Source organism: Mus musculus, chromosome 14 (assembly GCF_000001635.26).
Source record: "Mus musculus strain C57BL/6J chromosome 14, GRCm38.p6 C57BL/6J".
NCBI classification, from domain to species: Eukaryota; Metazoa; Chordata; class Mammalia; order Rodentia; family Muridae; genus Mus; species Mus musculus.
Genome location: NC_000080.6, coordinates 66,178,022 through 66,195,040, shown reverse-complemented (window position 1 = coordinate 66,195,040; position 17,019 = coordinate 66,178,022). Strand labels below are relative to the sequence as shown.

Here is a 17,019-nt window from a genome sequence, read left to right as displayed (position 1 = left end):
CCATTTGTTGCAAAGAGGAGTTTCCTTGAGGAGGGGTGAGGACTCTGCTTCTGTGTGGGTATAGGGTTACATACTTAGAATGCAGTTGAGGGGTTATGCTGGTTTAGTGATGAGTGGATTATAGATTCTCCTCTAAACTCCATGGCTTTACTAACTCCAGAGAGCTGACTAGGTTTCTAGTATCGGGCATGATTTCCCTCTTACTGGGATGACCGTTAGGTCCAGTGAGAAAGCTATTGTTTACCAACAGGGTTTGTGTGCACCCTTAGGGAGGCCTGCTTCGAAAGCTTGCATGATGCCTTCTGGCACCGTAACAGGGAGACAGCTTTCAGTTCAGATCCTGCTCTGTGCTCTCGTCCCTATTTCTGAAGTGCATGGTCACACATTAGTTTGCATGATACGGTGTTGATACTCTTTCTGTGTGGTTATGAGCCTCACATTCATTTCTCCCAGCCATGTCTGAAGGGTGGACATAGCTTGCCTCCCTCCAAGTTCTGACACAATGTATTTCCCTCAGCTGTACCGTTAACAGACTTCACAGGTTAAGGGCCCAGTTCATCAGACACCCTTTCCCTCAGATCCTGAGTCACCCACACTTTTACTATGAATTAGTAGTTCCCACTTCCTCCTCAGGCTCAATGAATTACTAGAACAAGTCCAAGAACTGGGAAAGTACACGACTTGATGCTGTAGTTTTATCCTAGTGGATACAAATTGGTACCTAAGAAGCATACAGGACTTCTGGGAGACTCCTAGACAGGAAACTTCTGTATCAAGATCCATCACCTGCTAGGCAAAGCAATGCACATCACCAAGACTCAGGTGAACATCCTGATTCAGATATATTAGAGCTTTCAAAAGGAAATAAGGCATGGTTGATGATGAGTGAACTCTTTGGCTGCATGGACCAACTTGATTTCTACCACCCCGCAGCCCCAAGCTTGGGCTGACTCTCAGGCTCTAAGTTGCAGCTCTCCAAGAACATAGCTAGCTGGTCTTTACAAACTGAAAACCAATATGTGATTGACCAGTGCCCCCCGCTTCCCCCATGCTTCTGAAACTGTGGGTCCCCCATATGTTAAAACCGAACAAGAATAACAAAGCTAGTTCTACCTCCTGGAAAATCCCAAGATTTGGAACCAAGGACAAAGACCAGCCAAGTCCTCTATAATCCAACCTCAGTAAATCAGTCCGGTCACGTGGGTGGAAGGTAACAGTGCCGTTCAGTGAGGCTGTCTGTCTCCAGCACCATCCACATTCATCCTCAGGAAAGAAATGTATGGCTTGAGCTATGCCTGCCTTACCTCGTGGAAGCGCTTCAGGATGATGGAGTGAAGTAGTCAGGGATGCCCATCATACTCCAGCCATTGGTTTCTGGTCCAAATCGATGTTACAGACTCACCTAGTGCTATCTGTCTTCCTCTCAGCCCTGGAATCATCTATTTCTACAAGGGCCTTGGACCCTTTTCCGGAAGTATGGCGCTTGGAAACTAAAACTCAGGCTTGGCTTGGAAGCCACTCTGACATGGCATTGCTCGTTAAGCCCGTTAGTAGAATCAACTCAAAACTCAAGCCCTCTCCCCTTCAGTGTCAGTCACACGAACCACAACTTCAAAACAATCCCTTGTTGCATGGTCTGCTCTAGCTCTCTCCTCTCCGTGGATTGAATACTTTCCCGAACTGTTAGAAGGGGTCCATTCTTTTCAATACAGGTCTCCCTTTGCTAAGCTCCCCTGTAGGGAACTAATTTCACCCTCATTCAGTTCTTTGTGTCCCTGGGCTGGCTGCTAATGCCAGCTCCTTGGCCTTACCGTTCTGACCCTTGGCCCATCAGCACTTACAAGAAAAGGAAAGAGATAAGGGTGTGTGAGGGGTGGGGAGGGGCAGGTATAAAAAAAGATACAAGAACAAAACAAAATTGTGTTTTTTATAATACAGTTTAAATGGGATCCTGTAAGAGACTGCTGTGTTAAGGTATGCTCATTAAAAGAAAAAGAGTATTAACCTGGAGCCAAGCAACATCCCAAAGAGTTAACTAACGTAATTTTCACAAAAATCACTTCGCTCAGAAGCTATTGCGTCCTCATTTATTAGGAAAAGCCTAGATCTGAAGCTTTTAGGAAAAGCTTTTGGAAAAGCTGGACCTGGATCTGAAGGCATGTATGCACAAATTATCAAAGAAGTAATTTAAAAATGAAGAAAAGAAATGGAGAGAACCAACTTCAATTCTGTCTTCAATAACCACTCTTAGTCCCCAGGCCACCTCTCCAGCCCTGGCAGGTTTTTACAAAGTCCATGACCCTTGACCCAGTAATTCTACTCCTTTGGATTAATTGCAAGCAAACACCAGTTTATTATTTATATAAGAAACACTTTTCATTAATTTTCAAATGTTCACGACAGTAAAAACAAAAACAAAAACAAAAAACAAAAAAAACATAAATGCCTTAGGTTTCTAGAATCAGAGGGCTAAATAAACATATTATGGTTTGTTGATACAGAAGACTATTATTCATCTCCAAAAAGGAGCAACAAAGCTGGGGTGTAGGTCAGTGGCAGAGCACTTGTCTACTATATACAAAGCCCTAGGTTCAATTCCCAGTGTAACAAAGCAAGCAAGCAAGCAACTTTGCCAGGGTGTCATGATACCTACTTGTAATCCTAGCCCTTGGGAGGCTGAGGCAGGAGGACTGTAAGGCCAAGAACATCCTGAGCTATATAATACCTAGTATTTCATGCATATGAAATTGTAGAATAGGAAAATTCATTAAAACAACGAGAGGGGAAAAGGAGTTAGTCACAAGGGTTGACCCGGACAAAGAATCATCTAAAGATGTGGAAAACATCTGTTTTAATCAGTAAGTAGGTCTCAAGAGGGTATTTATGTGTCAGTACTGAATTGCTAAAATTTATACATTTTTAACATGTTACACACACATACACACACACAACAGTGTGTGTGTGTGTGTGTGTGTGTGTGTGTGTGTGTGTGTGTGTGTGTGTACATACATAGATCACCTTAAAGGAAAGCTGAAGAATGGCAGCATCTCTTCGCTGAAGCAGGCTGGGAATGCAAAGAGGGCTCTTGTGCTCCTGAACTTATTTTTGCATAACTTAACTGAGATTTTCAGTTCTACCTCAGTCAGGGTTCCTAACTACTACAAAATGAAGTGCTCAGCTAATAGGTTTCAGTTTGGTAAGAGGTAGGCTCTACACTTCAGCACCAGAGGTGGGAACTGCAAGTAGGACTCAGTGGAGACATGAGAGATTCTGGGTAAAATATCAGGGTGACCAGGTGGGTAGAGATGAGCAGGAGGTCAGGAGCAGAAGTGGGTAGAGACAGTGGCAGACCTGCCTGCTTCATAAGGTAGGCCTTACATTCTCGTCCAGGCTTCTCTCTCTGGAGCCACTGTAGATCACTTCCTTCACCTTCAGCCTTCGTTCTGATTTCAGAGATGATATTAGATTGCTGGTCTGTACTCTGGTCCCCACATCCCCCACCCCACACCATGCATCTCACAGAGCGGTAGTGGGCTTCTCTGAGAGCCATTGTCTTTCTTTGTAGGAAAGAGAGTTGTATGGAAGTTCAAGAGAATTGAAAGGAGGCATCTGGAACAAGACGTTAATTGGACATTATTTTAAACCAGCATTACTTAAATATTAGTCTTGACATTTTCCTAGAAGAGAGAAAAAAGCAACATGCTTGCTTCTATTTCCAATTATGGAATTAATTGCATTTTGCTTGCTAACTTAGACAACTTCTTGGGAGGCATGTTTAAAAAAAATAAAAAAACATACAGTCTAAACAATAAAGCCTCCCTCCTCTTCCTGGCCAGCCTGCCGTCTCGGGTAGGCTGATGTAGGTTGGGTATCCATGCATTTCAGACTCCTAGTTCAGAAGGGTCAGTGTCAGTGAGGTTTTAAATCTGCATCCAGGGAACTCTGCTCTGCCAGGAGTGGACTCAGCTCACTCACTCTATGTGGACCCAAGGGAGAAATGTGATTACCAGCAGCTAAGTTGGGCTAGTCAGGGCTTTCTGGTGGGCTTCTGGGAAGCCTTGCAGTTGACATTCATATTAATCAGGCTGGCCTGTGTCTGGGCCAAGAAGTGGGGGCACTGGTCTGTGGGTGTGGGACCTGCTGAAACTGTGGGTAAAAGAAAAAGAAAACCCCAAGAGCAGAACACAGAGGCTAGTGCCTTCCTGTCAGCTCTCCTAAGATCATCTTTTCGTGGGTCTGTCCCTTAAGGTCAGCCTCATGCTTCCATCTTCTCCAGCTCTGCCATGCCCCAAGTCAGCTTGGCAAAGCAAAACATTGGTGTCCAGGGCTCACCATCCCAGCTTAGTCCTGGCATCAGCTTACTTACCAACAATAACGCAGTGGTAACACCTGCTTGCTTCCCTGAGTCACGTGGACTCTGTGCAGTCATGTGTGGAGAAGACCTGGCAGATCTTAGTCCTGTACTGCATCCTGCTGGCTAGACTGGAAACTATCCAGAAGGGGCTTTTCACAGGGCACATGCCCAGCTGGTATTAATTGTTTTTGAACTGTGCTCTCAGCCTCTGCATCTTGTCCTCGCTTCTGCTACCTCCTCCCACTTCCTCTATGTCTGTCTCATTCTGCCAAATTGTTCATTCACCGGGCAGAGCACACTGTGTCCCAGGGCCTGTGCTCACTGTCAGAGAATCAGAAATAAATAATAGCCAAGACAGACTGCCACACAGGATTAGGGGATGTTCATGGGGAGCCTGTGAGAGCCCAGCAGGGGTGCATCCCTGACCCTTAGCCCTCCTGTCTCCTCCCTAGGAGATCATCACCTCCATCCTCCTGAGTGGGCGAATAGGGCCCAACATCCAGCTGGCTGAATGCTATGGGCTGAGGCTGAAGCACATGAAGTCAGACGAGATCCACTGGCTGCACCCACAGATGACCGTGGGCGAAGTGCAGGACAAGTATGAATGTCTACACGTGGAAGCTGAGTGGAGGTAGGAATGTCATCCTCCCTTCAAGCATGCCCGAGGCTCGGAATCTTCTAGAAAACTGGAGTGGCTTTCTAGACTTAGTCCTCCCACCCGTCCGGATGAGAATAGTTTTGAGGTCTAACCTGGCTTCCATAGAGAATCCTCATTTCAGGACAGTATCTAGGTTACAGTTCCAGACCAGATGCTGTTGGTGCTATGGTAAGAGGGAGCAGAGGGCGGGAAGGAAGGAGAGCCCAGGCCAAGGGCGGGTCTTTGAGGTAAGGAAACTAGTATCTGTGCCAAAAGCCTCATGGATGGCCCTTGCATGCTGAGGGTAGAGGAGCTTTGGCCCTGTGAGTCTTACTGCTCTCTTGGGAATTCAGCTTCCCAGTGTCAACCAGAGTCTGTCTTGATACAGGTATGACCTTCAAATCCGCTACTTGCCGGAAGACTTCATGGAGAGCCTGAAAGAAGACAGGACCACATTGCTGTACTTTTATCAACAGGTGAAAAGCACCCCACTGTCTTCAGGGGAGATGGAAAGATAAAGGCCAGCCTTCTAGAAGGCTTCCCCTCCCCACCCCCAGGCTGTTTCTTATGCTCCTATCTCCCATCTGTGTGGCTGTGTACCTGTGAAGCAGGAAAAGCAGGTTGGTGCTCAGGCACCGAGGTGTGGTTTCCTGCCACTGACCATCCTGGTATTCCCAAGGACTTCATTTGCATGAGTTTGCTTTCTCCTCTTTAAGTTTAGAGCGGTAAAGAGAGTTGTCACAGGGACCAAGTGACGTCCATTCATGGCAGAGTACTGGCAAATTGGCCCGAGGAAGAACAAGTTGTAGTTCTTACCACTTCCCATGGTGTAAATACTCCTGTTGTGGCCTCTTTCAAGCCATCAGTGTGGCACCTGCTAGCTCACAGAACTTTCAAAGGTGTGCCAGCTGGCTCTCTTGAGCTGCCTGAGCCCCTCTCACACACCTGCAGGCTAAACACGTAGCTGCCACAGCTCCTCCACAGAGGAAGCTCTAAAGCAGTGCCAACCATCGGGCGCCATCGCTTTCGTTCTGTCTTTGCACTTCCCTTTCTGATGTCTGGGCCAGACATCAGCCCAGATATTTTGTGGACTCTGAGTGACATTTATAACTGCTTAACAACATTGGCTTGGATAAATCGCTAATTCTTCTCCCAAATCTTCCTTCCTATCTTCATTCTTTCCTTCCTTCTTTCCTTTCCTTTCCTTTCCTTTCCTCCCTCCCTCCCTCCCTCCCTCCCTCCCTCCCTCCCTCCCTCCCTCCCTCCCTTCCTTCCTTCCTTCATCTCTCTTTCTTTCTTATTTTACTTACAATAATAAGGACTGAATTCAAGGCAAATATTCCCCCACTAAACCAAATCCTCAGCCATTTTTCTTCTTGCAGTGCCTCCATTTTAGTCTTTTTCAAAGATTTATTTATTTATTTAGTGTCTTCACACACACCAGAAGAAGGCATCAGATCCCATTACAGATGGTTGTGAGCCACCATGTGGTTGCTGGGGATTGGTCCCAGGACCTCTGGAAGAGCAGTCAGAGCTCCTAACCCCTAAGCCATCTCTCCAGCCCTGCCCCATTTTTTTCTTTTTTTCTTTTCTTTTCTTTCTTTCTTTTTTTTTTTTTTTTTTTGAGAAAGGGTCTCTCTATGTAGCCCTGGTTCTCCTGGAGCTGGCTGTATAGACCAAGCTGGAGCTCAAAGAGATCCATCTGCCTCGCAAGAACTGGGATGAAAGGCACAAGCCACCACCTTGGCTCAAAAGTATCTCATTAAGCTGATTACGCTGGCCTTAACAAACTCATGTAGCCCAAAGATACCTTGAGCCTATAATCCTCCTGCTTATCATGTGGAGTAGCTGAGATTACAGGCCTAACCATTAGACCGGCTTCAGTTTTATTCTATCAAAAAAAAAATGGCCATGGGAGAAAGGCACGAAATGCTTCTCCATGGTGGGATACTGTCTTCATTACTTTTCTATTGCCGTAAAGAGGCATCATGACCAAGGGAACGTACTGAAGAAAGACATTAGGTTTATGGTTCAGAGGGTAAGTTTGACTATTATGGTGGCGAGTGTGGCAGTAGGCCAGCAGGCATGGTGCTAGGGCTGTGGCTGAGAGCTTATATCCTTATCTGTAGGGAAGAGGCTGAGCAAGAGGGGGGGGGGAGAGAGGGAGAGAGGGAGAGGGAGAGGAAGGGAGAGAGGGAGAGAGGGAGAGGGAGAGGGAGAGGGAGAGGGAGACTGATAGATAGGCAGATACTGGGAGTATTCTAGACTTTTGAAACATCAAAGCTTGCTTCCAGTGACACACTTCCTCCCACTAGGCCATAGCTCCTAATCCTTCCCAAACAGTTCCTCCAAAAGGGAACTAGGCATCTAAATTTACAAGCCTATAGGGGCCATTCTCATTCAGCCCACCAATACTGTACAGAAGAGACCAAGCCCTGTAAGCATCACTGTGTTTACCTCCCAGGGCCTCTGCTCCAGGAAGCAAAAGTGAGGGCATGAGTCTGATCCTTGACCTTTCTCCCATCAGCTCCGGAATGACTACATGCAACGCTACGCCAGCAAGGTCAGTGAAGGCATGGCTCTGCAGCTGGGCTGTCTGGAGCTCAGGTAGGTCACTGCGCGCCCTCTTCTGGGAAAGCTGGGCGCTGGCTTTGGACTTGTTGGCTTGTCCCTCTTCTAGGAAGTGAAGTAGGCATGTGAGAGACAGAAAGAGGAGGAGAGGAGGCTAATAACCTGAAGGGCTCACTGTCTAGTCTTTATGGTAGACAAGGGAGAAGAGCCACTCCCACTCTACCTGGTCTCTTCCCACCTATGGCTTGTCCCAACCCCCCACCCACCCACCCATTGCCTGTTTCCACCCACCATTGCCTGTTCCTGCCCTCATTTCTAAGCTGCCTGTCTCTCTGACCCCCCCATCACTGCTGCTGTTACTCAGTGATTCAGAGATGTTTCTAGAACTCTAGCCTGGGTTTAGGAAACCACTCAAAGGTAGGGATCTCAGTCTGGGCTGCCCATGGCTGCATCCCAAGCTCCAAGAGGTACGTACTCAGTTTGTACCTAGGTTAGCACACCATCAAATCAGTTTGCAGTGTTTGGAGATGGCATGTATGCCGTTAATTATAATTAGAGACAGAATGGGTGTGTCTCAAACAGTCTTCTACTAGGAGAAGGTGACCAAAAGTAAAGTTGAACTGTTCCTGGAAGGAAGTGAAAGATTTCAGCTAGCAGATAGTGGGTGGAGTTAGGTTGGGGAACTGGGCATTCCAGACCAGGAAATGTGGGGCAAAAGCCATGGCTGGGAATGAGATAGTGGAAGCAATGACCATTTTGATGGCAGGCTGATGACATCATTAGAATGACATCGTTAGAGTGAGACAGGACAGTCTAAGAAGCCAGGCCTTACCCTTTGCTGTTGTATCCCATTGCCATTTGAGACAGAAGAGGACCCTGTGGCTAAACCTATGTGCTTAGCCTGGTCTTGACCAAGGCCACAATACCTTCAGTTTGATCAGCCACCCCCTGGTCAAACCTCCCTTCCCTGTTGTGCGGCCCCATCAGTGTAAAAGCAGCTTCAACATCTGAGCACACATTGTGGTTACCTGGGAGGTAGAAACACTAGCGTCCCAACCCCACCCTTGGTCCTGTGGTCTACAAGACCTTAGAAGATGAACTTTTAGCTAGCCTCTGAGGTGGTTTAGAGGCAGTTAGCCTGGTCAGAATTGCTGAAAGACTTTCAAGGAGTGTTGCCAAGTGTTACTTCTGTTTGGCCCAAAGTGTCATTCTGGGGGATTTTTGACTCTACCCATGACATCCATCCACATTGACTGAAAACGGAACTCTGCTGACTCTTCCATGGAACTGGGGGGTGGGGCTTAGAGAGAGGTTGTTGGGGTCCATGGTGGGGATTGTACAGCCGGAAGGTGAAGGTTCCATTTTGATTTGAGTATCTGAGATTGTTGGCTTGTTAAGGACACCTCATTTCCTTACAGTTAGTGGCAGCTGGTCCCACAAAAGCAAGGACCTAATAGTACCCAGTATAGGGTCTGCCATCTTGGGTGCTCATAGACAGTGTACCAGAGAACCTATGAAGTTTGTTATATGTGTCCTTGTCTGTCTTCTGTGTCTGCTGTAGTCATGAAGCTTGAACCAGATGTTACAGGCTTCCTCTCAGAAATGAGACAATGCTAAAAAGCAGATCTATTGAGCTTGATATTTGTGGAGCTCATGCTAGACTGTGGTGTTATTCTGAGACTCCAGTAAGCCACCTGGTCCAGATCTGCTGGCAAATGACTTCATATTCTTACACCCTTCAACCATCCTCAAACTGATATTGGTTACAGTCCAAGTACCAAGCTTGGCACTCAAGGGTTAGACAACCAGAGAAGTATCTGAACTGGCCTCTATAGTCACATTGAGTTAGACAATCAGAGAGGTGTCTGAACTGGTCTCTATAGTCTCATCAAGAGGGCATAGTGTGCTAGAGTCTGTTCCTTAATCACCTCAGGGTTGTCCCCAAACTCACACTGTTTCATGATCCAACATCCTGCCATTCTGGTGATATCCTGAGCCTGAGAAAGAATCAGGCTCTAACTCTGAGGGCCAGGGCTGTGGTATTCCAGTGGGTATGTGGAAAACACCTATGTAAACCTACTAGGCTTCTAGGCCCAGTGAGTTTCAAGTGGACAACGTAGAATTCACAGCTTACATGGTGATGGGGTGAGTGGACTTTTAAAATGAGGTTATTACTAATTCTTACCAAGAGTCAGACAGGTTTTTGAAAATCAGACCATAAGGCAGAATCTTCTAGACCTATGGTTCTTTACTTAAACTCATGGGCAATTGGCCTCCTTCTACCAACATCAAGGATTGCATAACCTGCCTACAGATAAATGACATCACCAGAAAAAAAATAACATATCCTTTCCTGGTTTAAAGAAGCACAATGTGCACATAAGACAGGAGACTGGTGATGTCAGACCTCAGGGGACTGGTGACATCAGACCTCAGGGGACTGGTGACATCAGACCTCAGGGGACTGGTGACATCAGACCTCAGGGGACTGGTGACATCAGACCTCAGGGGACTGGTTCCTGTTGAGAAGAATTGGGCTGACTGGGAAGAACAGAGGGTCTAAAGCGGGGTACCTGGACAGGAATGCTGAGTCTTCATTTGCTGTGCTGTTCTTGACAAGTTACATAGTCCCTCTGTGCCTTAATTTCTTTATCTTGAAAATAAGGATGATGTTAGCAGTAACCATCTTGGAGGGCTGTTGGGAAGAGTGAGTTAGTTAATATATTTAGAGTCCTGCGAACAATAACAAAGTGTCCTAGAATTAGTTCTTTATTCATTGATTCTATAAGGGGTCTGAGATCTGGACTATCCTGAAGAGAGGGAGAAAGACCAGGAGGAGGAGGTCACAGGCCCTGACAGGCAGCAAAGGGGTGACCAGAACGGAAGAAAGATGTTCAAGGGAGAGCAGGCAGTCTCCCTCTGTCCCTGTGCCAAGTGGGAGGGTGAGGGCCTTTTCATATCACTCTTAATTATATCTGTGGTACAGGATTTTGTGTGCTCGAGGCAAGCCCTCTAGCACTGAGGCAGACCCCCTTGGGCTCAGTTTACTCGTTTTTGTTTGTTTTGTTTTGTTTTGTTTTGTTTTTAGAGAAGTTTTAGGTTCACAGCAAAAGTTAGCAGAAGGCACAGAGGTTTCCCATGGATCCTGGGCCCAGCAAACACACACACACACACACACACACACACACACACACACACACACACACAGAGTTTCCCCTATTGTGAATATCCCTCAAGAGCAGTGAAGTTCTTATGGTGAATGAATATCCACAGATGCACCAGGATCACGCAAAGTCCACAGTTCACATCAAGGTTCACCTGAGTGTCACACATTCCACGAGTGTGGCCAAACGTCATGCAGAAGTTTCACTACTGTGAACATCTATTGTTTGTCTCGCCCTCCCCGGCCACCACCAACCTTTTTATTATTACGGTTTTGCCTTTCCCAGGGAATCACATAGTTGGGATGATAGCTAATTGATACTTATTTATTATTTATCGAAGGGTTCTTTATAGATGCCAAACACATCACTTTGTGTAAGCATTCTACTGTTGGGTCCAGGGTGGAAGCCAAGAAAATATACTTCAGATGTGGAAGCTTAAAAATGAAAGCTTTATTTTCTGAGTGCTCAGGAAGGTGGCCAGTTCAGGATCTGAACCGTAACCCTGAAGGGAGATTGTACAACATTTTTAAAGGATGGGAACACAAAGCAAGGGGGAGCTAGGAGCGATGCAGTGTTAGTTTGTGTCTTGCAATTGTATTTTGACATTATGGGTTAAGCAAGGGAGTACCCATGGAGACTGGGCCATATCCAGGGTACCTGGCTTCAAGGTCCTTAATTCATTCTCCTAGACATTGGGTCTGGAGCTCAGAGAGATGTGTGGAGAAAGGAGTAGGTCAGCCTCGTGCAGTTAATTAGGGCATAACAGGCAATTGATTATATGTTTTTACAACATAGGCACCTTGATTTAGATAACAGCAATTTCTGTATTCTTTACCAGTTAACAGAGCATTAAGAAAACATTTGGAGAAGTGGGATAGGTGTTCATTCCTAGGCCTGGGAACGTGAACTTGTTTGACCCTGTCAGCAGATGAAGAAGTTGTCCTTGAGAAACAGGTCAACTATAGGGAAGTCCCCAAGTCCTCTAGGGCCTGGGATCTTGAACTCAGTTTTTAAAAATGAAATGGTAGTACTTAGAGTAAGTTTCTTTTTCTTGTTCCCTATTGCACAGTAAACTATGAAGTGCATGGGCCATATGCTAGAGTTAGTCAGAAGGACCAAGTAACTTATCTTCTTTGACCAGATGGAACCAGGAATATTTCCCTTAGCCAGTGAGACAACAGAACTTTCTGGGCCAAAGAATCATAGTGAATGTGTTACCCAGGGCTTGTTCAGAAGTGACTGACAAGGCTAGGATTAGAGAAAGAATACTCACCTTGCTTTGCTTCAGAAAATCAGGAAGGAATTTGACCTTGTGGTTAACCTGTAAATGTTGGCAACAAGTTAACATTTTATTACTGCCAAGAGGATTTTGCATGTCTTTATTTTCCTTAGTTCTGGGGATTGGGTGTGGATCGGTTAGGAGTCTGCACCCGCCCATAGACTGCTGCCATCTAGTGTTTGCTTCTCAGAATTGCAGGCTCGGCCTGGAGAGAACCTATGGGTACTAGAGGCAGTCCAAACAACTGGCACCTCTTATGGTTCCCCTCTTCAGCCTGAGAAAAAAAGTCTATTTTAAAGTTTCGTTTTTGATTGACACATCTGCTTCTGTTGCTTTTGAAATATGAAATTGTTGTTAGCTTCCGTCATCACGCTGTGCGGCAGAGCATGGAGCTTAGGTCTCTTCTCACATTTAACATTATAAAAGTGGTTGGGTGTGGGAAGGTAAAGGCTCCCATATTTGGGCAACTTCTTTAAGGTGTGTAAGTCGGTGCTACCTGCCTAGCTTTATCTGCAGAGGGAACTTTAAAGCAGGTCTGGGGAAGCACGTCTTTAAGGAAATGATTGTTCGGCCCGAGAGTCTCTCCATCATTGAAGGCCTTTTCTGCCCCTCACTCACCTCACGCACATGCTAGACTGTGTGGTTGGTTCTGTCTACCCTGGTAAACAAAAACGTCAATGAATTGATGTCTTAGATGTTTTTGAATACTTTGAAATCTCAAAGCTCACCCCCAAAGGCTCACTTCATCCAACAAAGCCCTGCCTCCTCTTCCCAACAGCCCGCCAACTGGAATAGTCAAACATATGAGCCTATGGGGGGCCATTCCACCACATTCTACTCCCTGGTCCCCCACAAACTTGTGGGATCGTAATGCAAAATGCATCTAGTCTAACTGCAAAAGCCCTGGTAGTCTTTCAGTTTCAACACTGTTTAAAAGTCTAAAGTCTTCTGCTGAGACTCAAGGCAATCTCTTAAACTGTAACCATGTATGAAATTAAAAAAAAAAAAAGGCAGGCTGCATACTTCCAACATACAAGAGGACAGAATATACATTACAATTCAAAATGGGAGAAGAGAAGACACAGTGAGAAAAGACTGGGCCAGCGCAAGACTGAAAACTCACAGGGCAATCTCTGGGTCTTCTTGCTCCATGTCTAAAGTCAGAGGACTGAGATGGCGCCACCCCAGGGGTTCTCAACCTCCCTGATGCTGCAACCCTTTAATACAGTTCCTTATGTTGTGGGGACCCCCAACCATAACATTATTTTGTTGCTACTTCATAACTGTAATTTTGCTACAGCCATGAATATCTGGTATGCAGGGGATCTGATCTACAACCCCCAAGGGGGTCGCGACCCACAGGTTGAGAACCACTGCTCTATTCTTTTTCTGCTGACTGCACCATGCTTCTCCCTCTCGGGATGCTTCCACTCCCTGTATGTAGCTCTTCTTGGCAGGGTCTTATGGTTCCAGCACCTCCTTTGCGTTGGGATCGCCAGAGCAATCCAGGCTTAGCTTCACTCAGTAGCTTCATGTAGGGACTCCCTTGCCACACACCTGCCCTCAGGGGCTCTCCTCAACCATAGAGGAAGACTCCATGGTCCCTTTACTCATGTATCCATTCTGACTTGAAATCTAGGATCATGTGGATGACACTGCTATGTTTGACTGCCCATGTGGATAGAGCCTGGCCTGTTGAATCACATTTGCAAAAAAAAAAAAATTTCCTCTGTTATTGATTTATTACCAACCATGGGACAGAATCAATATTAGGCTGTCTTGGACTCTCCTCCACCAAGAAAACTATTCCAACACTTTTTAATTTAGCATCAGGCAGATTCTAAGGACAAGAGAAGTCAGCAGCCTCATATTTTGTTGTTGTTGTTGTTAAAATATCACAAGAATGATATAGAGCCGTGTGTCCAATAGTGATCTCCTCTGAAACCTCTTGAATGGCTCTTCCATGGTTCACATTGCTCTGAGCACTATTTTCTTCCAAGCCTGTGCTAGGATGGCCCATTAAGCCTTACTTAAAGGAGTCAACTGCTTTCCTAGCTAAAAGTTCCAAAGTCTTCCACATTCCTCCCCCAAAAACCAGCACGGTCAGGTGCATCATAACAGTACTGACTCCACTCTGGGTACCAACTTTTTTTTTTTCCTATTGCTGTGATAAAATGCCATGATCAAGACAATCTATAAAAGAAATCATTTAATTTGGGTCACAATTTCAAAGGGTTTATAGTTAAGTTAATGGTGGCAGAAGGAAGGAGCAGCTGACAGCTCACATTCTGATCCACTGGGAATGTTGAGAGTCTTCTGAAACCTCAAAGCCATCCCCCAACAAAGCCACACCTCCCAATCCTTCCCAAACAGGTCCACCAACTGGGGACCATTCTCATTCAAACCACCACACTTGGTAACTCACAAAGGACTAAATTCCCCTTTTTTTAGTTCTGTTCCAATATTTGTGCTGTTAAAACAAGGCCATTTGTGTAAGGGAAGCCAGTGTGTGCAGTTACCCAGGACATGTGTCATAGCTCACTCAGTCCTGGAGGGAATATGGACAACCACACTGACTAGAACAGTCCTGGGAAGGCTTGCTCTGAGGTTTTCTAGAAATGTCATAAGAAGCAGATAGCACTGGCTTGGGGGAACTTCTAAAGCTGCCATGACTGATCTTGGAGAACTTAACCACAGGGTGCTTTGGGTGGGTGATGAAGCACCCTAGACAGGCCCCTTAGAGCTCCTAGTTGAACCTGCTCCCGGAGCTATCATTCATCCTGTGATTTCACGTCTGCAGACCTGCCCTACAGAGGCTCATTCCTCTTTCCTGGCATCGCTATTTCCAAAACCCAGCAGAGAGAAGGGGCAGAAGGAAAGAGCCATGGCTCTGCGTTTTCCAAGTTCTCTCCTACTTAGGGACGTTTAGGGATGGGTAACTCCTTGTCAAGATGGGGCTTTCCTGGGTACACACTGTAGTGTACATCTCTAGATGCTGCTGTCAGCATGTGGAGCAACCAAAAGCACCTCCAGATGTAGATAAGGGTTTCAGGCTACAGGGGGATAGTGCCAAGTTGCCCCCATTTGAGGACACTTAGACCCATGCAAGGCACACTTGAAATGTGTTTAGGAAATAAAACACACAGCGTGACTGTAGATTTTCTTTTAGTTCAGTTTAGTTTTGAGACAGGGACCTTGTAACCCATGTTCACTCTATAGTTCAGGCTAGCCTTAGACTTTGACATTCCTGCCGCAGGCTGAGAGTCCAGGTAAAACCATATTCTTGGTTTCATCTCCTGGCTTCCGTTCATTTGATATGGTTTAAGACTTTCTACCCTTTTCTCTTGGCTTGGAAGTAGATAGAATAGAGGTATATTCCAATATCGTTAACTAGAATTTAATAATATCCCTCAAGTAGTCATGAACTGTCCCTACCACACTATCCTCAGTCGAATGTGTCCCTTTTTGATTGAATAAGAAAAAAAAAACTTTAATTTTTTTTTTTTTTTTTGCCTTACTCCATTCTATCCAGTGGTGTTTGAAACACATTCAATATGGAGGCTCCTGTCATGTTGTGTTCTCATTCTCATTCTTACTTTGTGTCACTTCTTTTCCTGTGTCAAACAGTGGAAACAAAACAAATGCAGACGATGGTCTGGTGTGTGTGTGTGTGTGTGTGTGTGTGTGTGTGTGTGTGTGTGTGTGTGTGAGGGGGGGATAAGGGAGAGGGAGAGAGAGGGGGGAACACGTGTCACAGTGTGTGAGGAGGTCAAAGTTCCTCAGGTTTGGTGGCAAGCACCATTGTAATCTGAGCCTAAGGACTGTTTGTTTTTGCTGATGCCTACAGAGCTGCTGTTTTCTCTCTCAGCTACACATCTGAGAAATCCAAGGACTAGAGCCCTAAAGCACGGGGAATCTCCGGGGAACTCAGCTCACTGGCTTCCCCTTTCCTCGTGGTTTCATAAATATCTGGTTTCATTGCTCTTCGAGTCTTGTTACCCCACCCATCCTCGCTGCTCCCTACATCTGGTAGAGACAGATGCTCATAGGCCAGCACATGGATGTTGGGTGCCGCACTCGTAGGCTTCAGCCTTCAGCTCTCGGCCCTCTTCTCCATCCCATCTCTCCCTCTCTCTCCCCAGGAGATTCTTCAAGGACATGCCCCACAATGCACTGGACAAAAAGTCCAACTTTGAACTCCTGGAGTAAGTTTTGTGTCAGACATGCATTTCCCCCACCCCTCCCCCAGTGTCCCGCTGTCTGGTTCACCTGCCCATCTCCCCAGGGGCCCTAGGGCTCAGTTCCCTGGTCTCCAGGCCCTCTCACCTCCTTTTGGTTGGTCAGAAGTTCAGCGTGTATCAAATGTGGCTTCTGTTTTCCTTCTTTCAGAAAAGAAGTCGGTCTGGACCTGTTTTTCCCAAAGCAGATGCAGGAAAACTTAAAGGTGAGGGAAGCAGAGATCAAGGAGCCCAGGGAGCCCTGTTCGATGTGGGTTTGGGACAAGAGCTAGAGAGTCCAGAGAAGAGGATCTATAGCCTGAGGCTACCTCACAGAAGACAGCAGATGCACGTGATAGGCCCTCCAGGCCTGGGAATCAGGATGAGGTGCACCTGGCTCACAACTGCCTTCGAGGCCTGATTCCTTTCATGACCTGGGTGGTGGGATTCCATGCCACCCACCTTCCTTCAAAAGGGTTAGCGTGTGCTTCTGTGGAGGTGGTCCTGAGCTTTAGGGACTATCTTCAGCTCAGTATCTGTCGTGGCGGAGACCCTGGGAGCCAAGTTGTAGCGGTAGGCAGCCTTTCTATAAGATCTAAACAGGAAGCTGAGTTGACCCTGTACTCCCCATCCTCTGCTCAGCCCAAGCAGTTCCGGAAGATGATCCAGCAGACCTTCCAGCAGTATGCATCACTCCGGGAGGAAGAGTGTGTCATGAAATTCTTCAATACCCTAGCGGGCTTTGCCAACATTGACCAGGAGACCTACCGCTGCGAACTCATTGTAATGGCCTGTTC

The 17,019-nt window shown here is 46.4% G+C and overlaps 1 protein-coding gene and 1 long non-coding RNA gene across 10 annotated transcripts in view; one reads left to right on the top strand and one right to left on the bottom strand.

Annotated features, from left to right (window-relative positions):
• The window catches only part of Ptk2b (PTK2 protein tyrosine kinase 2 beta), a 127,844-nt gene that overhangs the window by 86,060 nt on the left and 24,765 nt on the right, over positions 1-17,019 (top strand). For all 9 annotated transcript variants that reach the window (XM_017315926.2, XM_017315930.2, NM_172498.3 and 6 more), the window contains exons 3-8: positions 4,807-4,985; positions 5,380-5,467; positions 7,519-7,598; positions 16,148-16,210; positions 16,395-16,449; positions 16,865-17,005. In XM_017315926.2, the coding sequence (XP_017171415.1) occupies positions 4,807-4,985; positions 5,380-5,467; positions 7,519-7,598; positions 16,148-16,210; positions 16,395-16,449; positions 16,865-17,005 (606 nt within the window). The remainder of the gene's footprint in view (positions 1-4,806; positions 4,986-5,379; positions 5,468-7,518; positions 7,599-16,147; positions 16,211-16,394; positions 16,450-16,864; positions 17,006-17,019) is intronic.
• Gm52098 lies at positions 7,513-16,546 on the bottom strand. Its single transcript, XR_003951030.1, has 4 exons — positions 16,332-16,546; positions 12,000-12,047; positions 10,136-10,257; positions 7,513-7,667 (listed from the first exon to the last, which is right to left on the bottom strand). It is a non-coding gene; the product is annotated as a predicted gene, 52098 (long non-coding RNA).